Source organism: Panicum hallii, chromosome 9 (assembly GCF_002211085.1).
Source record: "Panicum hallii strain FIL2 chromosome 9, PHallii_v3.1, whole genome shotgun sequence".
Taxonomy (NCBI): Eukaryota; Viridiplantae; Streptophyta; class Magnoliopsida; order Poales; family Poaceae; genus Panicum; species Panicum hallii.
In genome coordinates, this window is record NC_038050.1 from 15,493,190 (window position 1) to 15,516,281 (window position 23,092).

At 44.5% G+C, this 23,092-nt stretch overlaps 3 protein-coding genes across 4 annotated transcripts; all 3 read right to left on the minus strand.

The window, feature by feature from the left end:
• Positions 1–2,714: 2,714 nt before the first annotated feature.
• On the minus strand, positions 2,715–8,784 carry LOC112878233 (methyltransferase-like protein 1). Of its 2 annotated transcripts, none has more exons than XM_025942673.1 (7): positions 8,082–8,509; positions 5,631–7,817; positions 5,420–5,503; positions 4,767–4,871; positions 4,574–4,682; positions 3,308–3,459; positions 2,715–3,227 (listed from the first exon to the last, which is right to left on the minus strand). In XM_025942673.1, exons 2-7 carry the CDS (start codon positions 7,689–7,691, stop codon positions 2,826–2,828), a joined length of 2,913 nt encoding a protein of 970 aa, XP_025798458.1. In that variant the 5' UTR covers positions 7,692–7,817; positions 8,082–8,509; the 3' UTR covers positions 2,715–2,825. The 2 variants fall into 2 exon arrangements, with proteins under 2 accessions (XP_025798458.1, XP_025798459.1); XM_025942674.1 differs by having other exon boundaries at positions 2,836–3,227; positions 3,358–3,459; positions 8,082–8,784.
• A 171-nt stretch (positions 8,785–8,955) lies between these two features.
• On the minus strand, positions 8,956–12,670 carry LOC112878234 (ubiquitin-conjugating enzyme E2 4-like). The gene is made up of 6 exons (XM_025942675.1): positions 12,181–12,670; positions 11,985–12,064; positions 11,577–11,691; positions 11,429–11,481; positions 11,198–11,326; positions 8,956–9,232 (listed from the first exon to the last, which is right to left on the minus strand). Exons 1-6 carry the CDS (start codon positions 12,222–12,224, stop codon positions 9,102–9,104), a joined length of 552 nt encoding a protein of 183 aa, XP_025798460.1. The 5' UTR covers positions 12,225–12,670; the 3' UTR covers positions 8,956–9,101.
• A 3,570-nt stretch (positions 12,671–16,240) lies between these two features.
• LOC112872847 (AT-rich interactive domain-containing protein 1-like) lies at positions 16,241–22,516 on the minus strand. Its single transcript, XM_025935886.1, has 2 exons — positions 21,542–22,516; positions 16,241–17,070 (listed from the first exon to the last, which is right to left on the minus strand). Exons 1-2 carry the CDS (start codon positions 22,514–22,516, stop codon positions 16,447–16,449), a joined length of 1,599 nt encoding a protein of 532 aa, XP_025791671.1. The 3' UTR covers positions 16,241–16,446.
• Between the last annotated feature and the right edge of the window lie 576 nt (positions 22,517–23,092).

A 23,092-nucleotide genomic window follows, 5' to 3' on the forward strand; every position in this document is an offset into this window, starting at 1 on the left:
ATAAGTTTTCTATTTCCCAGTCAGCAGCCAGGTTGGCTACGCCGCTGCATGTACATTTCGTGATTTTGTTAGAACGTCTTTGTCGTTGTAAAGAGCGCACGATTGGCATCGAGCTATATCAAGTTTGTTGGCCCATCAAAAAAAGAGAGAGAGAAGAAAATAGGCTGCGTACACTGAGTATATCGCTATCATGTTTGTTCTAAAAAGATACCACTCGTTTCAAAAAATCATCAGGACAAATGTGCACGGAATTAAGAATCATATAAGTACATTTCTTATCTACTAGTACTACACAATACAAGAGCACGAATATGCTTACAGTTACGGTTAGATGGTAGCACATGCTCGGTGCAGCCAACATCAGTAACACATAGCTGTCATGTAGACGACTATCTCACACATGATATCCACCGCAGAATCGAGCATGGTTTCCGTCGACGGATCGATCGACAACTCATGGTCAGGAACAAGCCTGGACCAAACCTTTCTGATCTCCGGCGTCGCTGTCCGCTAGCCATCCACGGCAGAGAATCCACCAGCGAAGGCACTGCCTGCTGCTCTCGCTCGCAATCACAGAATGCTCGAGCGTTCAGCAAGCAACAGAGCATGCACGTTTTTTCTCCGACGGCGAGGGCGGTGGAGACCACAGATCGGTCGTCGTCGTCGGAGACGGGGACGTACCGGTACCGCCCGGACCCCAGGCACCGTCGCTGCTGGCGGCCTCGTTGTCGGAACAAGGACAGGGTTGGCGCCTGCCTGGTGAGACGACTACTGGAGGTGGCGGACGGAGCGAGCCACGCTAGCTGCTGACCGCGCGCGGCGCGGAAAATTACGGCGGCGAGGGTCGCCGGAGTTGGTGGAGACCCTTTCGGCGCTTCCGGAACACGATGCGACGGGTCCCGGAGGAAGAATGTGGAGGAATCGCTTCAGCGCTGTCTGCTTCTATGGATCGATGCAGCTTCAGTTCGAAGCTACTGACCACTGCGACACGAGCTTGGACTGGCTGTGAATGAGAACGGAATTTGAGGAATCACTGAGATTATTGATGTAAGCATTGATGGGACCACAAGAAGAAAATGGAAGCAAAATGGAAATATTGTACCCGATGAGACATCATGTGCCTGATCTGAATTCTGAAGCAATGGTGCTTGACGCGACGCAGGGGGAATGGACACGGCAGCTCGTGCAGCGACCGCTCTGCTCGCCCCATGATTCGACGCCGGTCATCGTCTCTGTCCTAGCTTAACCCAGAAGATCAACGCCTCTCTGTTTGGTCTCCCACAGCTCTCAACTGTTGAAACTGAAATGGCACAACAGCCGCAGCTATCGTCAGGTGTCTCCACATGTGATGGGGAAGCAACTGAAACAGCCGCAGGGTAGCAGGTAGTTCTGATTCTACAGTGCATCTGATAGGAAAGGAGCTTGCCCAAGAACAGTGTCCGACTGTCTGGGGATGAGCCAAAAAAATCTGGCCTTACCTTTAAACCTGAATAATTTAGAGAATATTATTGTTAAAGGTGAGTTTTTCTTGGAGGATACTACCGGAGAAAATTTGTTGAACATTTGTGCTTTAAAAATAGAACATGAGGAATGTAACTGTGCAAGAGATATTCCTTGGAGATCATATGTAGTGATAATGAGAGGATTTGCATTTTTTTGGTAATAGACAATTTCCATGTTTATCTCGGAGAAATAACAACAATGCCATCTCTGTAACCTTTTTCTCATCACCAGCGATGGAAGCTGACGAGGACATGACTCGTATGGATACAAACATAATAAGAATATATTTGGGGAGAGACATGAATGATAAGTATGCGATATGCTTATGTACAACCATTCGTGCTAAAGACAAGGTGTGCTTGTTCCTATGTTATTTGTTTACTTATTTTGAGAATAGATTGCTACCTAAAAATATTATTATAATTAGGAATTATAGAGATGATGATGGAGTACTCAAAAATAGACATGGAGGGGGAGAGGACCAGCAAGGGATGTCCAACCCAAGTTAGAGTCCTAAACAATATCAAATTCGAGTCAACTTCGGATTCCAGAACCTTACTTCACCAAAACTGACGCCCTAGCCACGTACGGAGTCGGATTTGGACGTTCTATATATGGTTGGAACCAGAATTTCATAGAGCTTCCAATGGCACCGGTCCCACCTCAAAATTCCTTCTGAGTCGACGGGAATTGTCGACACAAGTGGGCGTCCAGAATCTGACAGGGTGCTGTGTCACCATCTTTTCGGCCGTTGGCCCGTGTACCGTGTTGAAGCCCGTTAGGGTTGCGTCCAGGGGACTTGCACGCCCCTAACTCACTTTTATTCAGTAGCCGTCGCCATCTTAGGGTTTTGCTTAGATTCATTCTGTCATCAAACAGTGTCGCCGTTCATCGATTTGTGAGACCCCATCTCGTAATCAAGTCTGTTTGATTGCATCTCGTTCTTGCTTGTGTTCTTGATAGCGCTTGCAGGGATAAACCTTCGTGGCGAGGTCATTCGTGTGACACAGGTGATAACTAACGGAGCAGTGGTGTAGTGATTGCGAAGTTCTGTTCGTTCGGAGTCTTGGATCATCAACGTTGAGTTCTCCACCAATCAAGTTTACCGTACCTCTCGGAAGATCGGGACTCAACCTCCTATCAGAAGCTATATGATGAATTGTCTACCACTCTACCTAGAGATATGATGAAGTGCCCACACATTGAAAAGCTGACAAATTGAATGGATACAGCAAATCAATAATGATGGTAGGCACTAGGCAGCAACGAATGGTCGACTTGAAACAAAATTTCTGGATACAAAAGATCCAGCTCAAATAATGTTACAACATTCTTGGGGTGTCAAAATCGATATGATCTGAACTTGGTCTTCCAAAAGGCGCACTGAAGCCATAACTATCAGAAGGACCGCTGTCAGGGGCAACTCCTCCCTCCCGCGTTCCAAAACCTGCCACTGGAGTGGAAGCCCACGGTGCCGGCATCATGGTTTCAGAACCGACGACAGTCACCACGTTCTGTAGCGTATTTGCGCCAGGTCGCCTGTTTGTGGAACTGCTAGATCCTATCGTGGGTATAGACTGCTGATTCTTCTGTGGGGACTTGGGACGGAGGCTCTCGATCTCTGGAGTTGTCACCAAGAGATGAGGAGCTTCAGGAGGCGGGTTACGACCCCCACCTCCCTGCCATACTTTTCCATCCCTATCTGCAAAGTTCTTGATGTATGCCTGCAAGGATGCAAATTCTTAGCAGCGCTTCATGGAATAAATGTTCTTCAAACTCAAATTCATCTGTGTTCGGACCATACCTCTTTATTAAAGTTAGATGTGGACAAATCTTTACCAAGAGTAAGCCAACCTGGACGAATGTTGTGGTCCTCACCAAAGAGTTCAAGACGCCTCCTACCAAGCGCAAAATGCTCAATGATCCTATACATGTCTTCAGGCTTTTTTGTTGAACCTGTATAATACACAAATATTACCAAGCTAGTGACAGTTTACCAATTGGCATGTCTTCAATAATAAAATCAACGTGAGTCAGCAATAAATAGTGATAAGTATCAGACGACTGCAAATAACAGTAACAGGTAAGTAGAACAACATATAAATAAGATTTTCTTTCTATTAACTCTCTAACAAGGGGGAGCATATTATAAAAAGGACAAGAAAAGGCAGCAAAGATGAGTTCTACAAAAGATGGTTGTAATGGTTACATTGGTTTGTCATATTTGTTTTCTCCCTCACCAATCTCCTTTGAGACAAAATGGATAAACAGTTAGGTGAACCCGTTACTGGCAAAAGGTGCCTGGGCTCAAGCCCCAGCCCAACCATGGCCCAGGAGGGTACTGCAAGTACAGCACCACACACCAGGAAGTTCGTCTAGGTTATGTTTTAGCAAGGGTCTAGAGATTAGGTTTGCTTATAAGTCAAGTCGAGTCAGGATTCCTTGTAAGTCAAGTCGGGCCCTCCCCATAAATATGAGGGGAGATATAATCGTTAAAAATCAAGAAGTAAATGGTTTAACCCTTAGGCTCCCCAGCCCCTAAGTCTCTCTCCCTTTCCGCTACTGTTCAGCCACCTCCTCCTCCCTCCCCAATAACTCAGAACCACACGAACAAGATCAATTAGGGGACAGAGAAGTCCATGGCCCCTCCGTATTATGGAGTAAAAAATTGCACAAGTTACAGGGTCATCAAAAGTCATTCTAGAACATTCAAAGAAAAAAACACCCCAAAAGCTGCTTGCTCAGGCTAATAAATGGTATCAGGTAACCTGACTAGATGTTGGCAGGTCGAAAACTAGGTATATTGAAAGGGAATTCACATAATAAACAAATCAAAATAGAAAATCCTAGCATGAAAAAAAAGACATGCAAAGTATGACAAATGAAGGGAGAACATTTGTCATAAGGCATTAGAGGTGCCATCTGATGAAAGATTGTCTGAGGGAAGAAGACTTTAGACATAGGCGATGTTGCCACTCATCAATTGGCACTTGGTAGTTAGCAAAGGGTGAACATGAAGCAATGAATAATGATATTTGTATATTATAAAGTTATGTTAAGAATCAAATACCATCAGTAGGTTCCTCAGTTATTATTATGTCAGTGTCGATGTTTGCATGGATGATATGCCCATCAGTGCTGCGCCGTACAGTTCCTTTTATGCCCATTAAGCAATGCTCCTAAATAAGGGGGGAACATATGCTTAAGAAGAAAGACAGCTACAAGGGAGTTTATTAAGCCATTAGACATAGAGAATAGCTAACCTTTGAACGCTGGAACAAAGTATTAGAATCATGGCGCAGACCTGGTGTTGCATTTTTCTTGTTGGTTTTTACCCAACATACATCCTCACACCTACGGAATCCCCACTGCAGGAACAAATACCTCAGCACTATGCATCTCAATACTATTATTCACTAATTAAGCTATATTTTCTTGGATTACTATTTTGAAAGTAGCCCAATGAGACACCCCTCCATCTTTATTAGGTAAATAGGGCACAATTCCAATAAAAATTGCATGGGGTTGTGCACAGACAAGAAGTGGCTACAATGGAATATGGATTACAACACATTGTAAGCAGCAGTCAGCATGTTTGAGAGTGATGAAATTATTATGTAATATTATATGAATAGCAATCCGATGGAACATTCCTTAGTATTTATGAATAGGACACCTTTTGTGAACAAACCATAAGGTTTGGGCCAAACAAACAAGAAATAGCTACAATAAATGAGATGAGTAAGGCACATATTGGGGACAAGAATATAGTAGTCTGGATCTGGTATTCTAGAAGTTGAGATCAAATTCTAATGCCCCCAATGAACAGGTTAAGTATGATAATAAATTAATAAATAAAACACTAGAAACAGCACTTTTGAAGATACCAAGTTATACAAAGAGCCAGCTAGCCCACCTTCTTCAAACATTGTCTGCCTTGTTCAAGACCTACACCATCACCAACCCAAAGGAAGATAAATGAAGGCGTATCAGATATGACCTGTTGAATCAAATAACTGACTATATCATAGCAACTCCACAAGAAAAGAACAAGCTCCCAAAGAAGAAGAAAGGCTGTAGTATTCACTAAAAAGAAAATTATGTAATAATTCAAGATAGAGAATAACCTCAATTTTCAAATTCATAATCTCCTCAGCAGTCCAATACTCAATATGGTCTGTGATACCTGGAGCACGATGAACATACTCCTCCCATGGAGGATCTACAAGGATAACATCAAACTTTGTGCCGAAAAAATCTGGGGAGAGCACATGTTCCTTGAGGTCACACTTGTAGTACATTGGTGCTGAAGCTGAGTTAGCTACTATTTCATCTTTCCTCTGTATGAGTTCTCTTAGCTTGGGATAATCCTCCACTACACTTGTAAGCTCTAGTTCTCTAATGAAATTCTGAGGTCGCAAGCCAGTGTCAACAAAGTTCTGTGAATAATCATTTTGTTCGCCCCTTGAAGGAGCTTTTCGAGCAGATCCACTATTCCTCTGTGGTGTCCAGCCTCCAGGTGGCTTATCATGCAGCATTTCATGACTTGGTGTAGCTATTGGGTTGAAACCGGGTACAGGAGCATCTGTTGGACCTCCTCTTCCAGTGGTTGTTTGATCTAATTGAATATTATGGCTTGGGCCAGCTCCCACACTAGGAGAGAACCCAGGTCCAGCTGCTAGAGGAGGCATAAGAAGTTTGGGTGGAACAGAAAGCATATTCACATCCATACCCCTTCCTCCAGCCCAAACAAGAGGCCCTGGAAAAGGTGGCATGAAAATACCAGGTCCAAGAGGACTTGGAGAATGTGACATGTTTGGGCCCATTGGTTGCATTGGACCTGGTGGCAGACCAAGAGGTCCAAATGGTGGAGGCGGCATCATGGGCACTGGACCTCCCATTCTCTGAGGTTCCCTTCCATTTGGCCTCCCTCTTATACCTCTAGAAAGTCTACCACCTTTTGATCCTTGCTGAGGAATTGGAGAAACCAAACTGCTGCTACCACTTTGAACTGCTACTGGTGTATCGGATGTCATTGGTCCTTTCATTCCTGCTCTCGCAATTGGGGAATCAACAGAACCTTTGCCGGTATTCTGATTTGTATTTTGAGCATCATCATAGTATCTCTCTTTTGAATCCTCTTCACTTCTATAATTCCTTTTGTCCTCTTCAGCAGTATCATTTGTACCAGCTGTTAAATCCTGATGTGCATTCATGCTTGTTCTTCTCCCAGAAACAGAGCTCTCCCTTCCAAAATCAAGATTCCTGTTAGGCCTTATTTCTATAGAATCAGAACCATCATATCGATTTCCATATGAAGAAGGGCCTTTGCTGCTCTCATATCTGCCCCTAGAATCTTTCCTGTATGCAGACCAGCCTTGGAAACTTCCACCATCTAACCTTTCGTGCCCATGAATCCATTCCAAAGTAGTGCCATAGTCATTTGCACCTTTAGATTCTTCCCTTTGATGATTTCTCATGTACTCTCTTGATTCTTCCGATTCTTTGTTTCGCTCCCTCCCTCTGTGTGATGTAAAATCATCTCTAGTTTTCTCTTTCATGTTTATACTTTGTTCCCTGGCGTTTGCACCATCTTCCAAATATGGGACCTTACCTTTAGTTCCTAAATTGACGTTACTTTCGTATGTACACTCATCTTGATGCCTTAGTTTCTCATCTTTCTCTTCCCATTCGGCGGTCCTATGTTTATCATCTCTTTGACTGGATCCATCCCTGTGGTCATGAGCCTCTCGTGCATTCTTGTGATTACTCTGACCAGAAGATGGCCTACCATCAGCTTCATCAGAGTCCCAATCATTCTCATCTTTTCTTCTTCTCCTACTGTTGTCCCCATCTTTCTCGGTTTTCTCTTTAGGGCTTCGCCGTGGAACCTTGGATACCCGTGAATCCCTTCTTACATCGTAATCATCCTCGTCGTCGCTGTAGGCCTGGGCTGAGCCTGAAACAGACTTCCTTCTAGACCCGTTCCTATTGGTAGAAGATCCCCGTCTAGCATCATCTGGATCCTCAACTCTATCTGCAGAGCCATGCTTTTTCGCCTTGCCTGACTGGCTCTTTCTGCCGTCAGCATCCTCTCGCTCTTCATCTTCCTTCCAACTGCCCATGGCATCAATGCTGTCCTCAACATCTCCCCTGCTGCGACTCCTGCTAGATTCGGACCCTTCCATTGCAGATATCTTCTACGGTATATACTATATAGGCTTCCAGACTCAAAAATTATCTGTATCTGTCCATTTCGGCCCAATTAGATGAACTGAGCATCTCATACCACAGAAGGACAGCTGAGATTCCGCCTGAACAGATTAAGACTTTTCGAGGTTACATAAAGGCATCGCAACAGCATAAGTGATCAGATAGTTTATGTGGAACACAGATCAAATTCTCGATCACCACCGGTCAACTGCTTTGAGCATCAACAGGCAGACAATCATATCAAAGTTGAAGCGACAAAAGAGAGCGAACTACTAGTTTTTGCTAGTTCTGAGCAAGACTAAAGCAAAAAAGCATGCGCTCCCCCAATCTAAATTCGAGTAGACTAAGTAGGAGTGCCGCCGTACCTCCAACTCCAAGGCGCTGCAGCTGCGGCGCCCGCGCCCGGCGGCTCACAGGTGGAGCCGTTGCTACAGTCAAAGCAGAGGCCCGGGCGCGCTGCCCTCGGTCGCTCCAGGCCACCAGTGGAGCCCTGCAGCCTGCTGCGGCGCTCGCGCGCGGTGAAATGGGCTGCCCCGCCGAGGGGGTGTTGGCAGGGGAAGCAAGGAGGCACGGGGAGGAGGAGCGTCCAGGAAGGTGCCCCTGCTCACGCCGCAGGGGAGCGACGCTGGCTGGCGCAAGGGTTCGGAGCGCCGTGCCGTGCGGGCGGGCGGCCGGCGGCGGCGCGGTGCGATCGCGTCCGGTCAGCAGACCGTCGACCGGAGAACGAGGCTTGGGAGTTGGGGTCCGGGCCGAAACCGTCGTCAGCCGACCTCCTCGCGCGCTGGGTTGGGCCTCGGTGTTGCGTAGCCTGTGGGCTGTGTGAACTTGGTGCTAGTAGGTTGCTTCGTGCAGATGATCTCGCTCCATGGGCCGCGCTTCGCGAGTGAAAGGAAGGGTAAAAAAACTGAACGTAAACTTTGATGGACCAAAAACGTACTCGTATTTGACAATTTCTTCGTCTGCAAATTCAATAGTATGAAGTGGGCTAGTGTGAACAGAATCTTGCATTTTTTGGCCACAATCAACACCAACATCAATGCTAATCAAACAACTTGTCCCCAGGGATAAGAATGCCAGGCAAACAACTGTTGGTTGGTTAAACAAGCAAGCAATCAATATCCGTCATGCCCACATCACCATCCAATGGTGGAAGCTACAACCATAGTTTATTCCCTGAAACGAAAACCTGACGAGACCAAGAAGACAATGCAAGAGCCACTGCGAATTCAACCGGCCGACTGAAAGAAACAACATTGCATAACATAAAGGGTACACTTATTTACATGACAACCAGATTTTTTTTTTAGTTTTTCAGTTTCTGTTTAATTGCAATTTCTGCAATGAACATTGTATCGATGAGCTGGGAGCGCAGCTGCCAGCTCAGACTAAGGATCAGGATTGCCAAGTATAGCTTCGTCCCCGGAGTCATCTTCCTCCTCGCTAAGCTCCTCGTCGCTGGACTTGTCTTCCGGAGTTATTCCAGCGTCCTCTGGTTTAGCATACTTTTCACAGTATTCTGCAAAAAAAATGCGAGAGCAAGTTAGGGTAGTGTCAATGGAGCAATAATAATTGCGCAAAGCCTAGTTGGCCAATGATGAGCAAAGTAGTGCTCCGACATATGGTATATGAAATGCGATAAAGATATACTATGCTTTATTGGGAGCAGGGTGCCATCGGACATAAAGAAACCCTAGCTAATATAGCACCAAACAACCACGTCACTACAAGTCTCTGTCAACATACATACCAACAATTTGAGATAAGAAAGGCCTAACATCAGGAATATAAAAATTAATCACCCGCTTATCCAGTAGTTGTCAGCAGATGGTAGTGCAAATATTAACTTATTCAAGCAAGTGAACAATTTCAAGATACTAGTATTTATCTTAGCAGGTGAACTTTATATTGAACATAACTTATTATAGTGTCACGGAACTGGCAGCAATAGAATAAATCATGTGCCATAGGTTTGTCATCAGTTAGGGCAGCATAACCTCTGATTTCACAGTTTCAAAATGTATTAGAACATCCAACCAAGCAGACAGAGACTTCATTAACTGGTTTAGGCAAGTAATCAGAGTGCATGTCCATTTATTTATCTTGATCCCCCACTCCCACTAAAAAAGTTCTGATTTTCTATCTTCGTAAATGTTATCATGGTAAGCCAGGTCAAACCAGAGCTGGGTTAAAACAGAACCACTTGGTCAAACCAGAACCAGGTTAAAGCAGGTTAATTTGTCAGGTATCTGTATAGGCACACACAAAGTTTTACCATGTTTCATCTAACACAAAGGATAGGTTAATCTGCGAGTATGGCAAGATGAAGAGGGTTTGTTGCCATCTTTGATATTAAGTCCCAGTCCATAAAGAGAAATGAGCAATATTGTGTCTACATTCTCTAATAGCGGTACAAGAAGTATTATTGCTAGAAATTGCCTTCTTTTGCATTCAGATTAATAAATCTAGATCTTAAACATTAGAACAAGTCCAATTGGTATTTGTTATCCAAGAATTGCCCTTTACACACAAATTTGCAGGACTACCCCACTTCAGTGCCTGAAACACCACATGCATGACAGGACTGGTCCACTGCTCTAGCTCAGGTACATGAAAAGAGATCAGTGCAGGAGAAAGTGTGCCACACAAGAGGAGGACGAACCCACTGCAGCAAGCAACATCTATGGCCGAGTGGTAGGACTGCACAGGAGTTCCATGAGCTCACTGGCTACGATGGTCCCTACTGGCGTCTTGTGATGCCTCTTACTCACTTTGTTCAAACCACATTAATGCCAGAAGAAAGAATTGAGAGGTACATTGGAGATGAATACAGCAACGACAAGACTTGAGATCAAAATAATTTTAATAGGATTTAGTACAATTGGTAGCAGAGAAGCAATGCGATGATAGAGGTTGAAGATGTGCATTATATCAGGGGTACCTTTGTAGTAGCAAGTTTGAACTTCAAGCACCAATTCCTTAGACAGTGCAATGCATGCCCTCTTATGTTTTCTGTTCAAGTCAAGTAATTGTTTGTGCTCCTATGTTTTCTCAAATTTGATAATTGTTGTTAGGGTGTCCTCTTAGCAATATGGCTTGATGTTAGGTTTTGGAGAGCTTAGTAGATAATTAGTTAGGGTGCAACTACTAGTCATTGTTTGTGTTGTAGTATAACTTGAACATGTTAGGTTTGAGAGAAGCTTGCAGTTGACTAATGCGTGAAAGCATTATGAAAAACAATCAGAACTTTTCATGTTGATTTGGTGCATAAAAGAGCCAGGTTGCAAGAGAACACCCTAGTGTGGTTCACACTCCATAAGTAAATATTTTCAAGGTCGCAATGCGTATATAACAAAAAAGGCGGAGTCTTTAGTAGAACATAATGGACAGACTAGAACTGGTGGTGATGCTTCAATCAAACAATAATCTTAGAACTATAGAGTATGTACCAAAAACAATCAGGGATTTTGCTGAATCACATTACCTTTCACTTTTTGTTCATAAGCAGGGCGGTCACGCATCATCAATGCAGCAGCCTCCCCATTTAATGGATCAGAAGGATTCGGATACAGTAAAAGCTGTGGAAGGAACACTTCAAAAACATTTACTAGATCTGCAAAAAGAAAATGTGGAGGAAAGACGAAGCTCAGGTTATAGCTGCTACAGTAGGAAGTAAGTGCTCATAATGACACTGAAGTAGGAGGGACTATCTCACCAAACATTGGGCTCCATGTCTGGTTTATGACATCCAAACAGACGGAACCAGACCTGCATATTTAAAGCAAACAATAGCAGGTCAGGAAACGCTAGTCCCACGAGCTCCAATTGCAGTGAATAAAGTAGTTCGAGACTACAGTACTCACATTTCATCAACATTCGGGTGATAAATCTTGTTGATGAAGCCGATGGATGGGGATTTGTAAGGGTAGGCATCAGGCAATTCCACCCTAACCTTCCAGACGCCGCCTTGATAGATACCTACCAAATTGAGCGAAAATTCATCAGCTTGTGCTTGTCACATCAGAAAAGCCAACTAAAAATCACTGTAGCCAGAGGATGCTTCAGGTCAACTGAACGAACAACTGGGCAATCCATCCAGCATAAAGTTAAATCATCCTAGGGTGGTGCCACAAGCGATCAACAGAGCAAATTCGCGGTTTTTTCCTCGCACTCGCTTCCCCAGCTACATCTAGATCAGGAACAGGAACGTGGATCACCAGCCGAGGAAGCAAGGAGAGGAAAAAGTGGATTTTGCGCGAGAGGGTTCGTACTTTCGGTCGGCCCCTTGAATTCGACGAAGAATTCCTGCATCCCGTCGTTCACCATCTCCACCTTGTAGTCGCTCATCATCCTGCGGCGCCAAGAAACCAAGAAAACGCCCCCCAAGAAAGGCCAGATCAAAAAAACAAACAAACGGAACCCATCAAGGGGAAATCGAAAGACGGATTAGAGCTCGAAGATCCTCACAGCTTCATGAGGTCCATCTCGCGGCGCTTGCTCGGTGACGACATCCCGGAAAGCGGAGGGGGGGAGCAACGAACAAGGACCACAGTAGGACGCGCCCTCTTTCCTCCCTCGCCCTCTGGACTCCTGGAGACGCGGCTCTTGCCTTTGGGATAAGAAGAGGGAGAAAAGGATTGCGCAGCCCTGTGACGGTGCGTCCGCGTCGCCGTACGCCCTCCCCCCACCCTGCACAAGATTTATTTTATCGCGGCCGCCACGCCGAGATGGAGAGAGAGAGAGAGAGGGAGGGAGAGGGGTGGTGGCTCTGGCTCAGGGCTGTGGGAGGCGAGCGTGCGCGACAAGGAGATGCTGGGAGGAAAGGGACAAAGCGAAGCGAAAGAGCAAACAGGAGATGGGGGAGGAGGATTAGGGACGCGACGCCATCGATCACCGCCAATGGCTTCCGGGTCACGCCACAGCACGGCGGCTAATCCCGATCGCCTGCCTAATCACGCCTTGTTTTCTTCTAATAGCCGGCCCTTTTTCTTCTTGCCCTGGAAATTTCTGCTTGCCGAGGCGGCGAGATCCGGCGAGCGCCGGTGATAATCTCGTGGTTTCTGTGTGGGGATCGGCTTGGACTCGGGCCCGAAACCGCCGCCCGCTTTGCTTCGGCGGCAGGGGCGTGCGCTGGCAACTTTTCCCGGCTCCCGACGCGACCGCGTGGCAGCCCAGAAGTGGACGGATGCCTCTCAGCGCCGAGAGATTTATTAATCTAGACTAGAGGTGCTCGGCCGTAATTAGCGCACAGCACGTGCGTCTCCCGCGGATAACGTGCCGATATATAGCCGGATGCCCGGATGAAATCGTGCGTGGATGCGTACGGCAACTTTCTTTTGCGTACGTGGATACGTATGGAATCTAATCCAAATAATTTTTTATTATATTAAATTCGAATTCAAATATGAATATGAATATTATTAGACATATAAATACAGAACGGATAATTTGAATTCAGAAACCTTCTCAATTCGAAGAGCATCATCACGAGTATCAATCTCCTTTACCATTAATTCTATAGTAGATCAAAATTATTATACAAGTAGAAATAGAGAGTAAAGAGCGGACACAAGGATAACTAATACAAAATAACACATGTATCAAAGGATGATTTCAATAATTAAATATATCAAAATAATTATAAAATAAATAAATACTTCCATAAATATTAAATATGAAATAATTAACGGATATAAGAATGTTTTCATTATTAAATAAGTAAGTAAATTAACACATATAAAAATAGTTTTATTATTAAATAAATAAACTAAGATTAATTAAACTTAATCTTTATACTCCCCCTGCGATTATTGGTAAAGGAGAAAACATATAGCTATCTTTTATATCATATAGCTAGCTTTTACCCTTTATTGGTAACGACTAATAAATGACCTAACAATCTTAATTCTATTAGTAATAATAGAATTAAGATCGTTAGATCATTTATCATATAGCTAGCTTTTATATAGTGTACATCATTAATAATTAGTTGTAGAGATATGTTAACCAGGTATTTTTTTCTTTACATATACGAATGATGTCACATATTCCATATTTTTTCCAATATGGATATGCAATTGGATAGAAAAAATATTGAAAATCGGATTCGGATGCATGCGTTTAGCATCCATATTAAAATAAAGAACAAATGGATGTCCATAGTAATAATTTAGCGGATACCAATACAAGTAGTTCGGATTTTCTAACATCCATATGATTCTTACATGCACTTGTTGGGAATGTGGAAATTTTATGTGAACGTTTGGGAATGAGTTCAATTCATGATAATTGGAGTAAAAAAATGTACATGTTCCTTGAAAAATACAAATTTTTATGCTTGGTTTTCATCATGGTGGAGCAATGCCTCTTAAATGGTTGTATAATTGAATTAAAGAAATATTTAGCTGTTTCGCGAAAAGGGTGTTTTGTAGTGCTGAGTTGCGCTGACTCTATCACCAAGTTGGCCATACGCCAAAGGTGCTAACCTATGTACCCATTTTTCCTGTTTTTGGACCTTTCAACCCAAATGCATGTTTTCAAGTGAAAGCATCCGGTTTTTAATATGAACTAAAACTTAAGGCATCAAATTACAAAAATGCAGAGAATCAACAGAAGATCTAAGGTACCTTTGTGGTAACTAACGCTAGCTTTATCAGGACAAATAAGCTTTTTACTTGTTACCGTAGGATCCTAATAAAAAAATCTAACACACAAAAGCATGCCCGTCTAAGATGGAACCGGATCGGATACGCATTGGAACTGATTCGGATATCTCGGATATCTGTCTTCTTGTTTCCTTCCAGTTTCCATCTCCTAGGATGGAAATGGATTGGATACACATGGAAACGGATTCGAATAATCTTGGATATTCATTTTCCTATTTCTTTCGGTTTCCGTTTGAGTTATGTAACTGCCTTCCATCGTGTATATGGAAGTTGCATAGATATGGAAATTCATGCCACTTAGATGCCAATATGCCTGGGGTAGCGAGGTGATTGTTGAACATCGTGTATATGGAAGGAAGGTGACAAAGAAAAACAAGTCAAAGCATGGATCTAGGAAGAGTAGCCAATAATCATGTTGCTGGGAGGGAAAGGATGAAAAGGAGGAGGAGGATGCATACGGTCATGTGAGGGTTGAACCTGCTACTCGAACTTAGGATGGATAGATTCTGTCGTAGGAATCCTAACCAATGCTGAATTCACGGACAACAGTACATTTCACCTGATGGCAACCTGTTTGCCGCAAATATTAGGAAATAATGTTAATTGTGAAGCACTTTATATTGTACTTACAGTATTACTGCCTTTCAGTTCTAAAATTTTCTTTGGCGTAAAAACAGCTATGAAGTTTGATAGTTTTTACTGAAGGATGGACAGCCGAGCTCATCCTCGAAGTCGAACGAAAGTGTAAACAACCACCCCCACCAACCGGTCAGTCCTATATGCCCGCAAAAGAAGGATTTCGTGCGTGGTTTTGTCTCCCTCTTCCACCATTCCACGTAAGAGGATCAATTGTTAATTGTTACAGGGTATGCATATATGCAATTCCATATCTTCCAACCTCTCACGACCTCGGGGCAAGTACATTGCTACGTATCAGCGGTCAGTGGTCTTATAGGTCGTCTCATACAAATCCACGTAGGATTTTTTATTAGGTGGCGGAGAGAGGGAGGAGAGAGAATAAGGTGGTTGTTTCGTGAGACAACCGTCTTATAGGCTAAAATTTAGGAGTATGAGACCACTTTCTCACCATTGTATAAGTTGTTGTCGTCATGCAACTTATAATATTTTCTTTTTTTATTATGCAATTATATATTTACTATGAGATAATTTATAAGACAACCTATTGCATGTATTATTCGTTACGTCATCTCAAAATGACGTGACAATGCATAAGACCGCCTATTATTCGTTACTTGCCCGACTAGATCAATGTACTTGCCCTCGAGATGAAAAAAAAGGGACAGTTTGGTGCAAACCAAAATAATACTGCAACGCCCACAGGATCGGAAGACGCTCCCGTGTGCCGCGGTCTACACTTCCATCGGAGCCCAGAGAAGGCAGATGATGGAAAGTCCCTTTCAGCAACAAGGCAAGAAGGGGCACGTCCAGATTCAGTTTTCCATGGGAGTACGGCAGAGTTAATTAATGGATACAGTACCACATACCGGGCATGTGCAGCTCAACCTGGGGACGTGTTTCTTCACAACTTTATTTACCTGAACTGCGGCTTCTGAAGCAGTGTCTTCACAAAGATGAAAACAGCAAACCATGCGAGCGCACATCATAATCTGAGAACCGGTAACTGAGGAACTACAGTTGCTGAAGAACCTCCGAATCAATTCTAACCTTTCCAATGCCATGCAAAGCTTACCAGGAGCATGAACGACTCAATGCTGCACGTTCTAATAATAAAAAGAATAGCAGAGTCTAACTATCGCATTCATCAAACAAACACTCATAACGGTAAAACTAGAAGATAGCCTAAATGTCAACATTAAAATTCAGATCAGACCAAACAAATGGGGTAACAAACCACCAGTCACAAAAAAGGGAAATTAAGTCTCAGCAAGATACTACAACAGAAGTCTACCTTACCATCTTCAATCACCAATTTGGTGACTACAACCCTAACACCCTTCATTTGATCAGTTCGATTGGAAGCTGCTCACCTGGAGAGCTACCGGTACACGATAGGCAGTGACCGCCTATCAGAATCAGACAGGCTAGGCTAAGAGCTTCTCCCATTCCTGGAGGAAGAAGCAGACCTGGTCCTGGAGCTACCCTTAACATCCCCTTGACGAGAGTATAGGAAGCCAGGCTCTATGGAATCGTCGTCACTATCGGCATTCAGAGCGAGGTGGTTCTGGTAGGCCCGTCGCCGGACCTGGAAAACGTTGTGGTAATAGCCTGCAAGACCTTTGCTGCCTTTGGAGCGGAAGGAAGCACGCAGTTTGCCCCAGAAATTGTACTTGGATGTAGGCAGGTTGTCATGGATAACGGTGTTGAATCTCCTCTCGTCACCCTTTGTCCATGTGAGTGCCGCATCCTCACCGGTTTTGTCAAGCCCCATTTTATAAAATGCTGGGCCCAGCTCGCGCTTCAGTTCATCTTTTTTCTGTGCCACATGAAACCTGATACAATCAATGGAACCTGGGTATTGACAGTTGCAATTATCTTGCCTCCCCTTGCCAATGGAACCACCATCAAGGGCTTCATTACTTTCTGGAAGCAGAATAGGTTCTCCAAGAAACCTCAATGTGCGCCGGTCATCGTAACGTGATGAAGGCTTCCCAGTCCATTTTGGAATGTCTGCTTGGCCACAAGGAAGTGCTTCCTCATTTGAATGTCCGCTCTGCATGAACAAGGAATAATATGTTGGTGCTGTATATGTTCACTGTATATCACTAGCTAGATCATTAGCACAAATTGTCACTTACGTACGTATGACAGCAACAAGATTACATAAAGAATAAAGATATTGCAGCACGAAATTATACACCAACATCAATATTCTAAATAGTGTAGCTAAAGCAACATAGAGTGCTGGAGTATTTTATTATACTGAAACGGTGTATCTGAAAGGACAATCTCAGTTACGATATTAGCAACAGCACAAATTAAGATAATAAATGAATTTAGAAGTGCAAAACTATTTATCTTTTCATGGTCTAGAATTGGGAATTCAAAATGGTTAGAAATCTAACAAATAGATTGTACCATCACAGCACAATGTTTGCTAAGGTTGGCCATAAAAGCAGCTGCAATTCTCTATCTCTTTTGAGGCCAAAATGCTGACATTAAACCACTCTTACTGTTAAGCAATCACTTTGATTTGAATAAGCAAAAAAGATGTTTTTGCAATTCAAATTGATCATCTCTTGAAACCTATTAGAAACCAGACATGCATGAAATTAACAGAGAACTGGTAAACAGATAATAACACACTACAAGAAAAATTTTAATCTGCTAACAGAAGTATAGGGGTACCAGATTGTGTTTCTGGTACTTTCTGGATCACTATAGATCACTACATGATTTTTACAATGTTAACAAAAGTTACCATATTTGCAATCTTGGAGCTAGAACACTAACAGGGATAACCAAGTACTCCCTCCGTTTCACAAAGAATGTCACCAGTTAGTACAAAAATGAACTAACCGGTGATATTCTTTGCGAAACGGAGGTAGTAGTAAGCATTGGTTAACAATCAGTTGAAGTTGTGGAGTTGTATCTATTCTTTCAAAAGACACACACGTGGATCAGGGAAGAAGCCCATGTAGACATGCACCTGAGCTCTGCAGGGATACATGGAGCAAGTTAATTTCCTAAAGAGAAACATCTTTGCATCCATTTTTGACATTTGATACATTTTGTTACCACTGTGAATTCTGTAGTTTTAGGAAGGTTAGAAAAGTTAAGAAAGTGTAAAGGCCGTGGATTAGTAACATTAATACCATTGCATCAACATGGATGAAATGCATAGACAACCAGAGGACAACAACTAAGATCATGGGTTTGCGTTACGTCGTTGTAGTGTCCCAATTCAAAATGGATACACAAGATTTATGCTGGTTCAAGTGTCGGAAGGCAGCTTACATTAAACCAGCTAGTCCTCTTTGAGATGTTGATTGAGACGTGGATTGTGAACCGAGAACTTTTGGGATGATGAGTCAGGATGTTATAGTCCTGTCAATAAGTCTCAACCCATAGTCACAATGTACCCCCATCGATAGGGTCAAGAAAAATGGTATACTACTTGTGAATGGTTTTTAAAAAGGTGTGACGAGATTGTTCCCATGTTCTCGGAATGGGGATGATGTTCCTAGGACAAGGAATGCAGCATCGACCATGTTCCTTATGACTATGGCTCAACCTATGAGTTGCCTGATTGGATCTATTTAGACCCCAAACTATACACATTACCTTGATTGCATCACACAACCACCTTACCTTTTCTAGTATCGAAAGACTAGGTTTTTTGTGAAAGTTGAAGGAGACAAATGAAGGTACTCTTGCCAATGGAAGATTACATCATCGTCGTAAGGGAAGGCCCCGGTCAATCAACTCACCGCCAAAATAACCAAAAATCCCAAGAGCTAATCTAAACTCATCTACTCCATCAACATGTTCTAGTTCTATCAAGAGAAATTGAAGAGAAACAGATTGCATTGAGCTCAACCATGAGGACTCAAGTAGGAAACATGAAATTAAGTGTTAAATATGGTAAGGGCTTAAATCATGTGCCAGTTGCAAGCAAAGTCGACAAGCTCAAGCAACAACAACCAAGCAATTCTAGCTTGTTTCATATACAAAAACATTCATTAAACTTTCTACCAGATTCTCACAAGCTATATTGGTTAGAGTACTGAAAACTCGAGGGGGGGGGGGGGGAGGTCATTGAGACCCTCTTGGCGGTCTGCATTCGGAGCCCGGTACCACATCTTAAGACAGAGCCTTAGGGGCACCTCCACCGCAAGTATGAGTATTTTTATTAAAGTACTCATAGTCAAACCCTTAAGTTACAAACTTTTTGTTCTCACATTGAGATCACTATTTTGAATCTAGAGAAGAGCTAGGCACGAGCGCCCCAGGGCACATCCGCCTCAACATTGGTCATGGTGCCGCCAAACATTGCCCTGTCTGACGTGTTGATCTTTGCGCTCAGCAATCATTAGTGAGCTCCGCACTCGTGGACTCCTTGCCGAGATGGAGGTCCTAGAGGTTGAGCATTGCTAAACTTCACATTAGTTGCCGAGAGAAGTCCTTCATGTTTTTTTACTCGAGTGTGAGTCCTGTCTTTGGTATTGCTGGAATAACGGTAGTGGCATCATCCGCTGATTGTCATTCTAACACTTTAATGCTACAACGTGGAATACATCATCAATCCTGGTAAAAATGAGCTAGCAAACATACGAAATGTGAGCTATCACCTCAATAGACCATTATAACTGGGTGAGATCTTCCCAGGGATTTTATAGGAGTGGAGTGGGTGAGGAGGCACAAACGCACACTTGTTGAAGGTATGGTCATGGTTTTGATGGTCACAGCTAAGATTGGAGGATACATTGCAAGGAAGGCGTTACAACCCATTAAGGTGACATCAACATCACGATTGTGCAACTCATCATGCACAAAAGTATACGAGGTTTGCACATCATAGCTACAAAAAGGTTCATCATGGTTAAAAAGCCACACATGCCATACCCAATGATGAAACTCTTGTTTACATCCAAAACCAGTTATATAGGCACCACATCATTATAAGCCTCAAATGTTGTAATGCCTTCTTTCTTTTCGAATGCCTCATTTACTATACAGGTTAGTCAGGCACCTCCCCTTTAAGTTTGGAAAAGGATAGACTTTGGACAAAAGGGACATTGATAGACAGAGGATGCCAAATGAGGAAACATCATATTGGCCACAACATATCCACCCAAGCTAGATGATGTGTTGTGTGTTGAGGATGGCATTGTGGCCAATAGAAAAATGAGATCTCTCATAAGATGCTCGAGAGATCGTACCATTCGACCTTTTTTCCATGCTTTTTCCGGTGGTCCGGAGAAAGCAATAATCAATAGGACTTCCCTAATCCTCCCTTCCTAAAAGGAAGAATGTGAAATTCTTTTTCCTTTCTACAGGGACTAGGAGATTGGATCTAGCCGTAAGAGGAGTGCTTGGTATAAATAAGTCACTTCTTGGTCTTCAACGACTCGCACTTCTGCCGCTCGTCCCTGCCGGTACCCTGGCCGCTCGCCCCCAAGAGCAAATCACAGACTCTACTCACCCACGCGTTTTCCACCTATGGAGGGAGAAATCATCAAAATATCCTCATCCCCTGAAAGGGAACGAGATCATTCGCTCCCCCGACGGTGCTTGGACATAGGAGATCAATCGGAGATCAATTCGTGGCCGCTAGAGCTCGTCCCTACCTGCAGGTTCGCCCTCTGCTCGTTCTGCTTGATTTATGGCCGCTGAAGCTCGTCCCGGCCCATAGGTTCGCCCTCCGCTCGTCCCGCTCGATTTGCGGTTGTCGGAGCTCGTCCCCGCGCTGCAGGTTCGCCCAGAGCTCATCCTGCTCAATTTGCGGCCGCCGGAGCTTGATTAAAAGCTGCAAGAGATCAATTGGCGGCACTAGCGGTCGATTTGCGGTGCTGCACAGATGCCAATGCCGCTCCACTGTCGTTGGTTGGAGCTGGAGCAAGTGGAGCGGGGGGGGGGGGGGGGGGCTGGTGCGACCGAGAGTGGGAACACCTAGGAGAGTTGCCGAGCGCGGAGTTGGTTTGGAGCGCTGCCAAACTGGCCCTTAATGTAGTTGGAGTCAATTCAAAGAACCGGGCCTCTTTACACAAGTAGCTCAATAACACCCTGGAACAGTCAAATAGAGACTTGATATGGTAGCATTCTAATCTTGCGCAATATATGATTAGTAAATCTGATATAAGAGATGAAATGCCACTTCCTTAATAAATATAATTCCTAGATATAAGAGTGTTGGCCCTGATGTGCACAACTTGTCATGGCTGGCTGCGGTGCGCAACCACCTGAGGCACAACCTTGCCATCGCCATTGGTACTAACCCTCACAGGATAATAAAACAATGTTACAGTTGAAAGGAAAAAAAATCTAATGACCAAATGCTATAGCTGAATGAATGGAAAATCTAATGAGAAAACGCTAAGGAGTATAATTGAACAGACCAAAATAAATTTACTCGTCTGAAATCTCAGATGCAACTGTAATGAGCACGAGCGCAGGGTCAAGTATATGTAAAGGCAACAATGCATTCAGACATCAAAATGGTGAATGGTAATGCAACGAATTACCTGCGGCGAGGCAGACTCATTGCTGCAGTCAATGTTTGCAAACATCTGGCGCCGTAGCAGAGCCGCCGTGGAGCAGTGGTCGTCGCAGTTCCCACCGATGAACCCCGGTGCGGCGGGGCTCTTGGCCACAAGGTGTACCCAGCTGAACATCCCCCTCAGCTTCTTAACATAATCTGCGAGCGTCTGCTCCCGGAGCCAAACCGCGGTGGAGGAGTGGCCGCGACGATCAATCCCCGGGTCAGCGGGGCTCTTCGCCGTAAGACGCACCCAGTTGAGGAACCCAACGAGTGGTTCCCTCTTCCTCTTCAGGTGCGGCGATCCGGCGCTCGTGGGCTCCTTGGTCGGCGACAGGAACCTGTCCTTCGCGGAGCCCAAGCGCCGGCCGGCATTGCCGCTGCCCTCGCCCACCTTGTGGTCCTCTAGTGGTTTATCGAAGGTCCGATCCAGGAGCTCGAGGTACTTACGGTAGAGCAGCTTGACGGCCATGTCGTCGGCTGGGCCATGCCCGACATCCTCGGCAACGGCCGCCCAAGACGCGACGGCGGCGAACCCGCCGCGAGCGCGCACGGCGAGGAACAGGCGGAGGAGCTCCACCTTGAAGCCACCCCCGAGCGGCGGCGGCGGGATCGGGAGGAACGAGGCCGCCTCGGGGTGCCACGCCTCGGCGATGAAGGACGCGAGCACGGCGTCGAACAGGGCGGACGCGCGCGCGCCCGTGAGCTGGGCCTCCGGGATCTCCAGCCTGGCGAGGAATCCGCGAGCGCGGAGCTCGCCGACGACGCCCAGCACGGCGAGCAACGCTTCGGACGGGGCGCGAACCGCCGGCGGCGCCGCCGCCGCTGGCGAGGCGGACGCGCCCTGTGCCGCCTCGTGGCCAGAGCTCGGGCCCGGGGCGTTTAGTTTGAACACGGGCGGGGAGGAATCGGAATTCGAGGGAGGTGGCGGGGATGGGGTAGGAGTAGGACTTCCGCCCATTATTCCTTCGAGCCCCTTGACTTGGGAGAAAAAGAACTTGTATGCTGCTTCTATGTTTCCATGTCGAAGTTGAGAGAAGAGAAATTATTTCTGAGGACAATGGCTTTGGCTGTCTTGGTTTTCGTATTTTCAATGACTGGGGAATTCCACTGTATTTGCACAAAACCCTAGATTTGTTTGGGGAAGGAGAAAAGGGAGAGGGGAGAGGGGAGAGGAGGGTGAGTGGGGTTATATATCTCACGCATACGTGAGGTGGAGTGTATAGTGCAAATAGCAACAACAACATATGAGCTGTCATATTTAAATATTTATAAACTTATAAAAAATATAACACGATACTCATAAGAAAAAATATAATAACTATTCTCTCTGTTTAAAATTGTGTACCTTTTTTAGTTACATAGTATTTGCTATGTATTTAAAGTATATTATCTCTACATACATAAGAAAATTATGTATCTATAAAAACTAAAAACGATCTATAAACGAAAGGAGTACTAGACATTAGAATTCTAAAAGATAATTATATGTACAAATAATAGTGTTTTGTGCACCGTGTATAGCATATATTTGTTG